Source organism: Acanthopagrus latus, chromosome 3 (genome assembly GCF_904848185.1).
Source record: "Acanthopagrus latus isolate v.2019 chromosome 3, fAcaLat1.1, whole genome shotgun sequence".
NCBI classification, from domain to species: domain Eukaryota; kingdom Metazoa; phylum Chordata; class Actinopteri; order Spariformes; family Sparidae; genus Acanthopagrus; species Acanthopagrus latus.
In genome coordinates this window covers 17,310,408-17,326,102 of record NC_051041.1, presented here as the reverse complement: position 1 = coordinate 17,326,102, position 15,695 = coordinate 17,310,408, and the positions used below count along the sequence as shown (strand labels likewise).

Here is a 15,695-nt window from a genome sequence, read left to right as displayed (position 1 = left end):
GTGCCAGACTGTCTTGTGGTCACAAATTTCCACTGTGGTAGCTCCAGACTATTACCTAACCGAGAGACAGAAGAGATGAGGCTCAAAACAAACTAGGAGGGCTAACGAGGACAAGGCGAGCTCTTCCCTGGGCCACAACACAGCCGGCATTTCTGCTCTGGTAACGACGGGAGGTCAGCTAAGTTCTGGACCCCAAATCAAAGTCATGATGATCCACTGCTCTGGACTGGGCTGAACTGTGTGAACGGGGAAATGCACTCGCTTAATATTCAATTTAAATCCACTTAGAAATTTGCATAAAAAACAGACTGAGAGGAATTATAAATCTGAGTTTTGAATAATTTGTTGGACATATGAATAAAACAATAACTAGCTCTCAGTATTTTTCTACAATCAGCATAATGTTGTTATTCTTCACAGCATGAAGAAAAACACATGCATCAACTTCTGCTGCAGCACAGAACTTCAGTCCTGTTCTGTTTGGTCCGAGTAACGACAGCCTGCAGAAGTACAGGACCAACGTCTTCAATCTCCATGAACACAGACGATTAGCACATGAGACTTAACATGCACTGCCTACAACATCCATGTGTCCTGACCATTAAACTAATTCTACACAACACTACCACAATACACACAAGCTGACTCTGGAATATTTGGTGCAAATATTTATGAATGCAGGAATCTCACTGCTGACTGAAGACTTACTATAAACTCACATCTTTCCTGATACAGTCACATGGTCCATTTCTTAGAAAATAAAAGCCTTTATAGAGGACATTACTATCAGAGGTATAGTCAAGTCTCTTATAAGAGACAGATCAAATACAGAGTGGTCATTACTGACCTTGCTTAAACACATTCTAGGAATCCAGTCTGTAACTCATGCACCTGTGATGCACTCACTTGGACACTCACGCATCCCAAACTGCAATACCCCCCATAACCAGCAGGGAAATCCCTCATGTCTGATTTTTAGATATCAGTCTGATTGACACCTACAATTTCCAATTCAGCAACGTTTCCTTACTGCAAAACCTCTGCAGACTGTATCTGAAGTTTGAAGATCAGATTCCCTGCAAAGTCAAGATCAACATCAGGCAATGACGGCTGCATCCACAGCAGCAGTAAGCAGTGTCCTTACAGCTCCCGTCTCCGACTGTCACAACATCTAGCAGCTGCACTGCACGATTTAATCCGACCGTGACGCTCAACACATCAGCCGGAGCCGTCGTATGGATGTATGGAGCCTGACAGGGAGACAGAGAGCGAGCTGGTCGTCTGTCAGTCAGCAGCTCTGATGCTTTTCTGACCTTCGTGGCATCTAAACATCTCAATTGGGCTTTGTGGGGCTGACTGACACCAAAGGAGGGGGAGAGGAAGACAAAAAGACTGACAACAAAGGAGGATGACACAAATGAACGCACACACACACACATACACACACCTTCGTTCTTACCACAGCATGCACACACACATTGGGTCATCTGCACCAGACAATACAGTGAGCAACAGCCAAGCTCATCTATCTGTCTGACTCTGTGTGTGTGTGTGTGTGTTTGGTGTGTGTGTGTGTGTGTGTGTGTGTGTGTGTGTGTGTGTGTGTTTGGTGTGTGTGTGTCAGACCATTACGTCTGACTCAGCAAGAGAAGAGAGAAAACCCTAAAGCTGGAGAGGGTAATGATGGGAGGAAATTACATTCTGGCCAGTGTCTTCTCCATCGAGTGCGTGTGTGTGTGTGTGTGTGTGTGTGTGTGTGTGTGTGTGTGTGTGTGTGTGTGCGTGCGTGCGTGTGTGTGTGTGTGCACCTAGAGGACAAATGAACATGCACAAGTTATCACAGTTATTTTATCTCATATTTCGACGGAGGCTTATTTTGAAATCCGTGGTAGGAACACTGTTCTGTTTCCACGACCTGCAGCAGCAGCAGAGGCTCGAGCAGCGAAATGTAACGTCTGAATACTACAGTAAATCTACACATTATTAAAAGAGGTCATGAAGAAGTGTTTCTCCTCTGTCTCCTTCTCATTATGTGCAAAGGTCAGCAGCAGATGGGATCAGAGTCGACACTGACTGATTTGTAACTGGACCTACATGGAGTATTTCACACTTCATACAGTTGTTAATGCTGTTAATTCACTTCAGTCCACAACGATCTCATTTTATTTAAATAAACCAGCAGAATCTGGATGAGAAGGTCAAAGAACACAATATGTTAACATAACAATATCTGGTTCTAACATCTGATAACACATTTCAATTGTTGTTTTTTGTGTTTGACAAAAAGTTGTGGAAAAAAATTGGCATCCTGCTCGTAACGCTCAGCTCATACTGCGACACAATGAGAGCCAGTGTCTTGTTATCGGAAGGTCGCTGGTTCTATTCCCCTGGTCTGCATGTCGAAGTGTCCTCAGGCAAGATACTGAACCCCAAACTGCTCCTGATGTGGCTCCATGCATGGCAGCCGCCTCCATGAATGTGTGAATGAATTACTGTAAGTCATTTTGGATAAAAGCATCTGATAAATATTATAAATATGAGACAAGAAGTGAAAATATGGAGGCTAGTTTTTCTACAGTATATTTCAAAAAGACATGAATTGTAAATTCAGAAGGTTTTTGTTTTTTATATTGATGTTTTGTTCAAATCGAAACTCTGCAGGTAAAACAAAAAGCTCTGTGAGGCTGTATGCTGGTCAGGTACAGCGGAAGAGAGTGGCATGCTAACATGCTAACATGCTACAAAGATAACTCTATAGCATATCGTTTTGATAATGTCGACCATCTTACCACATTAAGTCTGTGTGTTTGCATGTCAACACGAAGCAGACTGTAAACCCACACCGCTAGTGAGGCTAAAAATGGTTTCTCAGGAACAACACAGGCCCTGTTTTTTAACGGACACATTCATCAATTATCAAGAAAACAGCGACGATGTTGACTAGATTGTGGGGAACTGAGACTTTGTTCATTTTTAATAAGTGAGAGAGAGGAAAAGCAAACCTCCAGGATCAGAAATGAATTGAACTTGAGCTGCAGCACAGCCTTCCTCTGATCTCGTCAACTTCCCGTACTTTTCCCAATCGTCAGAGCAACTGTCATCTTCGAACAGGATCAACTTTTGTCCCTTCAGAACGAGCTGTTTCCTTCCCTCGCTCGTCTCCCCGCCTCGCTACAGTTTAACTAATCTCACTCTCATGTGTTCCTGAAAATGCCAACGCTGGCTGCTACATAAAAGAAAACAAAATTAATCCCTGAAGAAAAACACACCTACCGCAATCAACCGCGGTGCACCAGGGTTCCCGGTGCGTATTCTGAGCTCACAGTACTTACTGCTCTCACGCTGCCTGGAGTGGAACAGCCTATCTGGCTTTTAATCTGTTTATGGGGAACCTGAACCACACAGACACACTAATAGGTAGAAGCTGCTGGTTTAGAGGCAGAAAAAACCCACAGCTTGCCTGCTGAGAAGCTGTCATCTCCTCCTCTACCTCTGCCTGAGTGTTCGCTCTGCACCGTCAACACTTTCTAACACTCACAGACACACAACACAGCTTCTGCCTCGCAAAAACACACACATCACCACAGACACAGTGGGAATATGGAGGCCTTTTGTTTCTCTTCAAACTAACTTTTGCAAGGAATACAAGTGACATAACACACTGTAATCCATCCCTCTGTCACACACTGCACACACACACTGCACACACACACTGGACACACACTGCACACTGTACATTGTTGTGTGAGACTTCATGTCCCAGACTGCGCCTCTCCCAGTGGATCTAATCCGAACCCCTGCTGCTAAATCTGACAGGGACAGAGTGTTAGTGTGACTGTGTGTGTGTGTGTGTGTGTGTGTGTGTGTGTGTGTGTGTGTGTGTGTGTGTGTGTGTGACTGTGGGTGTGTGTGTGTGTGTTACAGAGAGGTGGAGGAGGCGTTAAACGGAAACCAGACAGCTGTTTAATTGCTGTGCGTGTTTTTGGACAATAACTGATAAGTGCATGTTTGGATGTGCACATGCTGAGCTTCCTCGTGCTCTTATCTGCCTTAAAGTGTCTCCAGACTCACTAATCACTGAGTCATACTGTCTGTGGGACGTCCAATGGGAGGGCAGCTCTCACCTGCTGTCTCTCTCAGCGGCTCCGCCCTCGATGACGGTCTTGACGAAGATGCCCAGCTTCTCCAGGCCTGCGTCGGCACCGACGCCCATCCCGATGATGCTGATCCCGAGGCCGTCGTCATCTGGGAACATACAGACATACAGACTGTTATTTTTCATTATTGATCAATAATCTGTCTACAAAAGCAAAAAATGTCCATCATAGTTCCTCAGAGTCTTAAGACATCTTGTTTAGACGCCAAAGAAAAGGAGGAAAACGGCAGCAATTAACCCAAATGTAACTCTGCTCTGTTGTAAATTGGACACATCATCATGTAGATGATTGCTGATTTACTACTAACTGAAAAGACGATGGCTAGTGAGAATCTGTACCATATTTCAAGGTCAAACAACATATTTGATGACCCGTTAGCTTCCATTACACAAAAGCTAATGTTAGCAGTCAACCACTTCCCAGCTAACATCATGATTTGACACTGTTAAAAGATATGATCAGAAATAAATGTATTAACTTTGAAATATCAATATACATGTTGGAGTGCAGGGCTCAGAGCCTCCATTTCAACTTTCCACTGAGCTTGGAACAAAAGCCAAAATGGCTCCCAGTACAAACTGGTATCATGTGGAAAAATGGTTGGACTGGTTTATTAATGAAGCAGAGGTGCAGACATTTACTATACAGGCATGGCAGCCTTCATATAATGAGAAATTTCCCTTCCCGCGTAGCATCCGTCCATCTTCAACCTGCGTTAATTATTCACAGGTTGTTACATAACAGGGGGTGGATGGTGAAACCCCACGATGTGAAGCCATTCTATTTTAGGTCCTTGGTGATATTGGATTTCAACACAGGAAAACCTCAACAGGAAAATACGAGTGAGGAGGATGAAATATCACCTCTTTGTAGCTCGTGCTTTGAAATTAGGACAAACTGTGCTACTATGATGTGTTTCCATGTGATCTGAGGAGAACTCAACTGAACTGCCACACTGAAGAATGACTGAAAATCAGTTATTTTTGTGGGTTTGAAGATGAGACGGATTCATTGTTCACGGTCAGGACAAAAATTTCAAAACCTAAATCGTAACGGGGGAAAAAGAGATGAAGAGATCCTGAAAGACAGAAATGCAGAAGCTGGACACAAAGATGAGGAACAGAAATATCACACCTTTAATTAAAAAAAAAAAACAAAAACCTGACAACCCATATGTGGGTGAATCTGTCCACTGGGTATCACTGAGAGGATCCACCTCCGCATTACGATGCTTTTAGATTTTCTTTCCCACCTTTCTCCAACTCCACAGGGAAGAGCTCCAGTTTCTCCACCCTCTTCTCCAGCTCGTACTCTGCGGAGGAGGCCACAGGATCCACCTCCTCGTTACGGCGGTCGTAGTCCTCGTTGGAGTAGGTGTTGAACACCTGGAGAGGAAGGCACAGAGAGTTAACAGAGAGATATTGTACCAAAAGGTTCAAATACAGCAAGGTTTGATTAAAGGACGGTTACAATGCGACACTAATCAATGATTACAACTCATACAAATGTGACAAGGCGCTTCTGTTCTGTGATGATGACAACGGTCGATCTGCAGGCAGCATAATGCTCCTTCTTTACAAGTTTATGAATATGGATGGAAGTAAATAACAGCCTTTTTGTTCTCAACCCATGCATTAACTACACAACAGAGCTAACGACACTGTGGTATATAAAGGCCCTGAGAACAAAGCCACAGCTCCAGCAAGAGAAAACTGCAGAGTGGAGAAACATTGGGAGGATGGGGAAGCCTTCCTCCTCCTCGTATGAGCCTCTCCTCCGCAGCAAGAGTCAGCCGTCACTTCACATCTCATCCCGGCCGAGCATCTCGCTGCTCTCTGTGTCGGAGAGGGAGGGGAGGAGGTGATGGAGTTGTGGAACGTGCATGCTGTTGTCACGTCTTTAGTGCAGCGTTCTGTGGTGTTGTCTCCTACAAGCGGGACGTTCAGAGAAGGATAGCACACATGCAGCTTCAAGGAGACATTGTGAGCCAATTCTAAGGTTCAGAATTCTGTTTGGCTGCTGCTGGAATATGTTTTCACACTGTAGTGCTCAAAAAACTAATTATTTTCCTCATACTGTCCAGTGCTGCAGCTCTGTCTGATTGGTTAGCTCATATAGGTCTGACAACACAGCACCTGTGCTACATTGTACCAGCTGGACCAACTGAGAGACGTTCATTTTGAAAATTAATTTGTTACTCTATGAGGTGAAAAGTCACAGGATTAAAGGTAGGACTACTGACGAGTAGAGATCAATAAGGCATCATGTCAGCGTCATGACAGGTATTGATCAAAGCCTAAAGCCAGATTTACACTCGTCACTCGTGGAGCAGGATCGGTAAGTTCAAAGCATAAAACGAAAGCGTGAATAATGTTGGTCAGGCTATTCGTTCTTTGCAGCTTCACATTTTTCACACTGTAGCGGATGTAGCGTGGGTTTGACTAATATCTTACCACATGATAAAGATCCAACAAACTGAAGTGAGTAAATAAATGAACGGCTCTGTGTGTTAGAGGCACTGTGCCGGTTGTACACACAGCTTGGGTCGGGTTCTGTTCTCTCCTCTGTGTGAGCCTGCGTGAGCTCCATCGATCCATGACCCCGCTGTCATCAATCATTCAGTGTGATCAACAAGCCTGCATTATCAACACTCGCATGCACTCACGCACACACATGCATGTAGATAATGTTGTGTGTGGCATTAAAGAAATATATATACAAAAACATAACACAACCCGTCGTTCCCTCCACACACACACACACACACAGACACACACTGCTGATGAATGCTAACACCAGCACTGTCCTGGATGTCCCGGACACGATGCTGCCGTTGGCAGTCGGTACACTCTCTAATGGCCTCTCTCTGTCACTGTGGCTATCTACAAACACATTAGCATGTGGCCAGTCGGAGAGAAAGAGAGTGAGAGAGAGGTCATGAGGAGAGAGGAGGACGGATGAGGGTGGGTCCGTGAAAGAGAGCAGACGAGGAGGAGACAGAGAAGGGCCAGAGATGGAGATAGATAAGAAAAGGGCAGCGGGGGGAATTCAAAGAGACGATGAACTGAGGAGTGAACGGATGGACAAGAGAGCACCGGTGACTGAGAGAGGGGGTGAGGAGAGAAATGAAAGAGCATGCACATGGGAAATAACAATAGGTCGGCAGGAACAGAGTGAAAGAGACACAGAGAGAGACAGACTGCACCGACAAATGGAAAGCATTTACCCACAAGATTAAGAAACCTGACGGCTGTCTGGCACCAAGTGAAAACTACCTGTATATATCTTTATATCTTTAAACTTAACCTGCTTCCCAGAGAGAGGAAGATGTGTTGAGTCAGTATGGTCAATATTAAATCCAAAGAACAAACACAGCTCACAAAATGACTCATTAAAAAAAACATTTAAATAGTTAGACAGGATCTGTTCTCTGACAATAACTGGAGATTTACTTTGACAGAATTTAAATAATGCATTAGGTGTTTCTGGGGGTGAACTGGAGTTTATCTCTGTATGATTCCAGTGAATAACTTCCAGTCAGAGACTGTTTAACACAGGCTGACAGAGAGCTTCATCATGTGCTGCACTCACAGTCACCTGAAGCTGAATATCAGCAGAACCACGGAGTCTGTGATTGGTTGCGATGATTCGAACATGGAGGTTGTTGCTGTTCAAACATTTAAAACTGGAGGCTTCTCACGCGTGTTAAAGCAGGCAGCAGCACAGGTAGGAACCAGTTCAGCATCCAACCACATCTGCTCCTGAGCTTTGGTACAGAATAATGGTCAGAGAAGTCACAGTGAAGTTGACTTTTGACATCTGGTATATAACATTTCACTCCCTCTTCATTTTATCACCGTGAAAATTCGTCATCATCATCAATGAACACTTGGCCGATCGTGACCTCTGACCAGCTGAGTGTTAGCAGTTCATTCTTGAGATTAAAAGGAGGGTCGAACCAAACTGGAAGAAATTCCCTGAAGGCGTTCCTGAGTTATCACATTCATGAGAATGAGACGGATGGACAACCTGAAAACATGACGCCTCCAGCAGCGGCTGTAGCTGGTGTGGAGGGATTACAAACACAGGGAGATTGTCAGGTGATACAGTAATGTGTGTAACTGCTGTTTTACTAAAGGCAACTGAAAGGAGTACTGACCACAAGTCTGACAGCTGTGGAGACGACGGGTGGGGCTGAACTAACCTCACATATCTGAACTATTACTCATACATCTGTCTTTTACACAATGTTTCTATCCATCACCGGCATCTATGAAATGCTATGGGATTAGCTTCATGTATTCATGTTTCCCACAGGATGAATCCTCTGACTTTACACTTCTTTGATAGTCTGGGTTCCTCTGAGGTGCTTTAACAGGATGCACCAAACACTGTCTGCATGTAGTGAACAACTCCAGAGATAAAATACATCTCGACGGCTGCTTCAAACCTAATATGACTCATATCAGTCAAATAGGTTGACCCACATAATCCAATAAACTGATCCCCTGGAACATCGCCTGTAATATCTGTGTGAAATCTATATCCTCATCGCATCAAGGCGACACACACCTATGAATCTCCACTTTCAGGTGCTGAGGCAGGTCGTTCTGCTGGTGTGTAATTCTATTTCTATTGAAGAGGCAGCACACAAGGACAATCACTAAATGTGAAAGTAGACGGGGGTATAATGGGCTGTTTCTCCCTGTGGTGCCCCTTTGGAATTCAATCCGAATAGTCTTTTGGAGGATTAAACACAACACACAACCATTTACATGTAAATATATTCCTGCACACTGCCGACGCCTTCTCTCAGGCTGAACGCACTTCTTTGGAAGAAAAAAAAGCTTTAGCCAACGAAAAGTCTGATTTGTGGGATTGATATGCATAAAGGTGGTTTATATTCAGACGGCTGGCCACGTGTTTATTCAAGTGGGTTTTAAATAATGTAATGGACTCTGCAGTCATGATAATAGGAGCTACTTTATTTTAGTGCATGTTTAAAACACATTTAAATAAAGATAATACATGTAGGATTCATAACATCAACATCGACTTACTGCATTGCAGGGATTTTTACTGAAGTTAGCATGCTAACCAGCTAGCCACATCCTGTTCTGTTTCGCAATACCACTTATTACCCCAAAAGACAAGAGTCCCATAGTACCTGACCTTTGTAAGCTCGCCCGGCTCTGGATCTGATGATCCATTCCTCCCGTCCTGAGCCTCAACTCTCCTGCCGAAGGTGGAAAGTTCTCCTGCTCCTGCTAGCAGTTACTGTTACTCTGCTTACTTGATGTTGCCCATTCAGCAGATTGCCAATTCTTTCATAATGCACCTTTAAAATGGGAGCTAGTAAATACACTCATCATCTTACACTTCAGATCCACCCACACACATGCAGGCACATCTGCTCATACGTTATCTAACTCACAAACTGTAAAGTCTGATGATGACGACCTCCTCTGTCTCTCTGTCACTCCTCATCGTATCAGCTGATATCTCTCCTCTTTATCTGCTTATTCTCATCTTCCACCCAAACAGCACACTAATCGATGCCCCTGACACCACACACGCAGACATTTCTATGTTTTGTTGGTAATCTAACTCCTCACACAATGGAGTTACTGGCACCAGCGCGGACGGCAGCTCTGCTCGGGCATCCACAAATTGGCAGTCTTGTTGTCTGATCTCTTGGCCTCACAGGAGGATGGAGAGAGTTTGGCTTCGACTGTTGAAATGAAATGCTGTTTGAGTGTCATCTGTGGACACTGCAGCAGGAGCTGTGACTCTGCAGACGCCCTCAGCCACTGACTTGATTAAAGCTGAGTCCTCTCACTCAGTATACCGCAAGTGCTGCCCTGTTTGTATATGGGTGCTTGAGTATGAATTGCCAAAGTGCACATCAGGTATCTGAATCATAACAATGGGAGCATGCAGGCAGGATTGTGTGCATGTGCAGGTCCAGTACATGTCTGCACAAGCACAGCAAACCAATGTCCTGAATCAAGAATCATGTGCTAACCCGCTGGCTCTCTTCTGGGACGGAGTAGCATGGATTAAAGGGTAATGCCAGCATTTTTCATCCTTTATTTTGTCTCATTTCAGGTTGGAATCAAGTGTCTGGTGGCGTCGGCGAGAGCGATAACCAGGGTTTCTGGTGAACCTCAAATGATCTTGCTCTTTAACTAAAAGGTCCATCTCTGCAGGGATGTTCTGAGACACTTGGAATAACTATCTGGGCCTGTCAGTAGTCATACTTTGACCGTGCACAGTTGCCCTGAAGGGTCACAATGCGACCCATTCTGTGTTGTCACTCAATACTGGACTGATCCCAAAGACTGTTAGACCTCGTTACTCACTTAGAAAAAACAACATGTGAACATCAGGTGAGGTGAGGTGACAATTTAACCACAGGCCCATCAAACCAAAGGAGAGAGAGGAGAGAGGCTGAGGGAGCAGCAGAGACGTGATCGGGGTAAGGCTGGGGGAGAAAAGGACAAGACCAATGGGAGGAACTGAAGGGGATGTAGTAATTATTAACAGGGATGTTGGATGGGGACAAAAGGGGACACAAGAAGTGATGCAGCCGGCTTTAAGATGATGAGAAAATGAAGGACAAGCAAATGAAAAGGAAGAATCCAGCTTATAAATGATCGGAGGCAAAATCCACAGAGAGAGAGAGAGAAACCGGGTGACTCATATGATTCATGGGTTACAGCAGCAGCAGCAGCAGACAGTCAGGTTACTGAAGAGCCAAACAGGCAATAAGACAGAAATATAGAAAAGAAATTGAAAAAAAAAAGGAAAGCTGAGGAGCGGGTGAGGCTAGGGGTAATTTGCTCCAGGGTTGTTTGAGTCCCTGCCTAAGACGTCACAGCATGGTGCCCATGCCTGGCCAACCACCTCTGATGGTATTAAACTAGGCCTTTGGGTTTGTGTGGGTGCCAGTCGCCCGCCACTGCGCCTTCCAGACAGTGGACGCTGCCCAGGGCAATACGAGGCTGGAAAACCCAGGAGAAATGTTCCTGCTGCTGTGGCACGAGCCCAGCAAACCCTGCAGTGGATTAACTACAGCCTGGTGCGCACACACACACACACACACACACACACACACACACACACACACACACACACACACACACACACACACACAGCCTGCGACAGCTCAGCACATTTACATTCCATTACTTTCTACCTGTGGCCGCCCACCCACCCACTCAGACAACACCGTGCCTGCGAGAGCTGACAGGTGCTGGGGAAAGTGTCTGGATACTGAGGGGACGAGACTGCAGCTGATGATGGAAATAAATTCATGTCTTGCAAGAACAGCCTGTGACTGACGGATGCAAAGAGGTGGAGATTGGAAGAGGCGAGGGTGTGAAACAAATGGAAGTGTTCAGAAACACGATCTATATAAAGAGAAGTGTGAACGCACAGTCAATCCAAAGCCAACCTCTCTGTCATCACGATGTCCATCAGCGCTCATCGACTGAGGAAGTGACACTGACTTTTGACACGACGGGGATGCCGAGTCAGCGTTTCTTTTTTTAACTTCAGTTGGAGCTTCTGCATACAGACGAGACACACACACTGTTGGTGCACACGGAGGGAAAGACCGAGATGTTTCAAAATGTGATTAGGAATTAATCCAGAGTTGTGTTGGTTTTATTGTCAGCTGATGAAGAATTAACACCACTGGGTGCCATGACGCCCTCCCACCAGCTGAACCAAGCCCCTGGTCAACTACAGGTCGAGAGACACCGAGAGTGAGAGAGAGAGAGAGCAGCTTTAAACAGAGCGTAGTAAACACTGAACGGCTGCAGACAAAGCTCGGCTTTATTTCCCGTCTTGGTCATATACAGCGAGTGGGAGGCTGGGATCAGAAGTAACACAATGACAACGTGTTGCTTGTTGCAGCACTGACGCTCTGATGCCCACGTGCTATGCTATGCTGCAACAATGACTTGGCAGAGTTTGGGACCACATCGTATTCATAATCATACACAGCATGAAAGCCAGTGTGTGCAATCTGGAACAACAGAAATCCATCCAACAGTTGGTATTTCAGCGTCTGAAGATGTTTAAATTCAACTGAATCGTGTCCCTGTAAGCACGGACATGATAGAGCAGCAGTGTGAATCTTTCTCAGCTCCGGCTCAGCAAACACTGGGAACATTGCATCAGAGAGACAAGCTGCTCTGTGCAGATTCTTTTACACTGCAATAAAAAAACTGTCTGTGCGCTGATGATATTGTTAGCAGCGGGGCAGATTGGGTGGGCGGGGGTTGGATAGATGATGGTTCATGACACAGTCCAGTGTGAAGCCACCGACCAGCCTGAAACAGCCCCGCAGGGCACGTCTCGCCTTTCCTGGATCATTAAAAATGCATCCTCCAGGGAGGATCGGGTGGCACCGAAACAAGCAAACAAAAACACCACTGCATTAATAATGGAGTGACTAAGCTGCAGACGCACTAATATGCACATTGCCAGCACAGTTTGGAGCAGTTGTACCTGTCAGAGATGAGACAGGGAGCAAAGATCCTCACAGTCATGACGCTTCTTCATCCACGGCTCCACTATTACACAAACACACAAGTGTTTCACACAACTGCGCTGCTGCTGGATTGTATATTCTGTATAATAATATCTAAAAGCCATCAAACAACTTTCTGCCAGATGATTTGTAATGAGTAGATGAGCTGTTAGTCAAGATTTTCGATTTTACCCTCCCTGAAAGAGGCTTAACCAAAATACTCGACTGTCGTTCCGCCTGAGCTCAGCCGCTGTTTCTGCTGGTCTAACCAAAATGTCAGCTGCTGTGTAGCTGCTGTAGCAGAGTGTTGGATCTCTCTCCCAACAAAACCCTGTTCTCTGCCTTTATGCCCAGCCACAGATTGCATACTGAGGAAGTTGACAGCCAGCTTCACTAGAAATCAGAGCAGGACAAAGCTGAAATATACAGAAAGTTATACACGTAACACGGAAAAATAAGATTTATTAGCAGGCATAAATTATGTATCACATGTTTTTGGACACTAAACTTACGTGTTTACTGAATGGAGGCTTCCACTGCAGCACTATGCTGAAGGAGGCTAAGCTATGCAGACCTAAATGCTATTTAAATCTGACACAGCCAAAATCCATGTCAGTGTTGGTTCCAAAATTTGAGCCGTGCTGTTACACATATACCATCAGCCAGAAAGACAGACGGCCCTGAAGTAGAGCAATCCTCTCCATCAGGAAACACGGTCAGGAGGCAAAGCGCCTGGCTGGAGGCCATCTCATCCGAGCTCTGCTCCTGATGAGGACGCGTTTCAATCATACAGATGTGTACTGTTGATGCATGGACTCAACTCATCAGAGCTCAGAGCTTGGAGTCTCCGGTCCTGTGCTGTATTAAGGGCAGTCAAATGAGTTTTCAAAGGCTCAAAGAAATATCTGTCTCTAACTGCCGGGCGAGGCCGTGGAACAGCACCGGGAGGCTGCTAGCTGGCATTTGCTCTGCTTCTGAGCATCAGCGACTTTGTCTTTATGTTCCTTCATGCTTCACTACAGCACAAGATGAGTCTCTGAACCGGCTTGATGTGCTGCAGCCTGAAATGCAAACCTGCATACAGCAGAAGTAGAAGGGAAGGAATGTGTGCAGGTCGTCTTTGTAAGCATCAGTCGGAGGCAGGAACCCTCTGAATGAGGAGGGCAGACTGAGGGAACAGCACACTCACATTTAAAGGGACAGTTCACCCCAAAAATCAAGAAACACACATTTTCCTTTTTACGTATAGATTTATATGTTGATGTTGTTTTGGAGATATCAGCTGAACTGATGTTCCTTCTCTGGAATATAATGGATCTATTTTGTACCTATGGCAAACATTACATTTGAAAAACTCACAGCAACTACTCCTTCGAGAAATCACGAGCTGGTTACTCAACATAATGCTTGTATGACTTACTACTAAACTATGACTGCCGACTCCACAGCTCTTCTTGTTCTGTATGTCTCATTAGATTCATTCACTGTCCTGCTGTGCAAAACAACACACAAAAACAACTAAGTCTAACATACTTCATCCAGCGGTGCTTCAGGGCCCATCAGCCTGTTCAGTAATATATCCATGACACAAACGTAAATCAGGTTCCTGGGGGGCCCGTGTCACTCCCGGCCTGTCACTCTGGCCCCGCCCTTGATCTGAGGAAAATGTCACATGAGTGACCTCTTATTCCCTCTGTGTTGACCTCAAGTCTTTACAAATACAGGAAACTACATCTCCAAAAAGAAAATACAGAGGAATGAGCACAGCCCTCCTCAAGTTTCAGAACAACACAGCAGTCAAAACACGGAGTGAAAGACATTCATAGAAGTCTTGCAGCTACTAAAGCACTGCCACAGACGAGAGCACACATCTATCATATTGATCATGGCTCTGAGCTCAGATCTATGCTACTCAGCATTCCCCTAACGGTGCGGCAGCAGAATCTAATGGACAAAATGCCAGTCTCTGTGATCCAGTGAGAGACATCATGCAGAGTGGAGGGGCTGATCACAGAGACACTTCAGTGGCCATTTAACCGGCGCTCCACTCATCACATGTGCTTAATTCCATTAAGGTATCAGAGAGTCTCGACTGATGAAAACACAGTTGCTCTACAGGCACGAAAAGTGTCATTGAAAAGTCGATATGAATGCCGTTCACGTAAAGAGAGCGAGGAAAACAAGAGGAGACTGACACCGCAGACGTCCTGTGGCGGGAGAAGACTTCTTCTGTCAGACTCCCGGGTGAAGTTCAACAGAGACAGAAAGAAAACAAACTGCACGCAAAGAAATCTGCAACAAGTGTGAGATGGTTAAAAGCCTCCCAGGCTGGATTTCTAAAACCCTGAGACGACCACACAGGGGAACCGAGCGCTGGCTGAGCGTGTGATAACTTCAGATCAAACTTTATATTCTCCATGTCATGTCAGCTGCAGAGAACACACTCTGCCAGCAGGACTTTAAAGAGTGAATCCATTTCAATGCAATACAATAACCTATACGCCTCAGACTGAACAGCCAAACTGGAGGTGGTAATGTCAAGGACGAGACACGCTGCATGAATGAACATGAGATCCAGTTCTCCTCTGTAGGTCAGCGCCTGCGGGAGGAGAGGCTGCCTTCGCCTCGGGTGGCTCCAAGCAGTCGCTCCTCTCTGGGTCAGTCGGGATGGAACCGCTACGTGAAAGGATGTGGAAGTAATGACAGAAACTGTGGATCTGTACCCGCTCCAGCTTCACATTACTTAGAAGCTAAATGCTAAACGTTAGCATGCTAACACTTAGCACAAAAGTCAAGCACAAAGTGAATCCTTCACATTGCTGCTTTGGTCCAACCGAAGGTCCAAAAACCCAGAACTCTTCATTTACTATCAGAAAACAGTCAATCCTGAAGAGGCTGGAACCAGCAGATGTTGCTTTAAAAGCAACTTAGATAATTCATCTTTAATCAAAACTGTTCGCTTATAATTTCTTTCAATCAACTAATCTATTAATCAGCAG

General features: G+C 45.3%; 1 protein-coding gene across 3 annotated transcripts in view; it reads right to left on the bottom strand.

Annotated features, from left to right (window-relative positions):
* Nucleotides 1-15,695, bottom strand: part of ppp1r9a (protein phosphatase 1, regulatory subunit 9A) — a 48,078-nt gene that overhangs the window by 23,503 nt on the left and 8,880 nt on the right. For all 3 annotated transcript variants that reach the window (XM_037091357.1, XM_037091368.1, XM_037091362.1), the window contains exons 3-4: nt 5,410-5,542; nt 4,125-4,245 (exon numbers count right to left, since the gene is read on the bottom strand). In XM_037091357.1, coding sequence (XP_036947252.1) covers nt 4,125-4,245; nt 5,410-5,542 — 254 coding nt within the window. The remainder of the gene's footprint in view (nt 1-4,124; nt 4,246-5,409; nt 5,543-15,695) is intronic.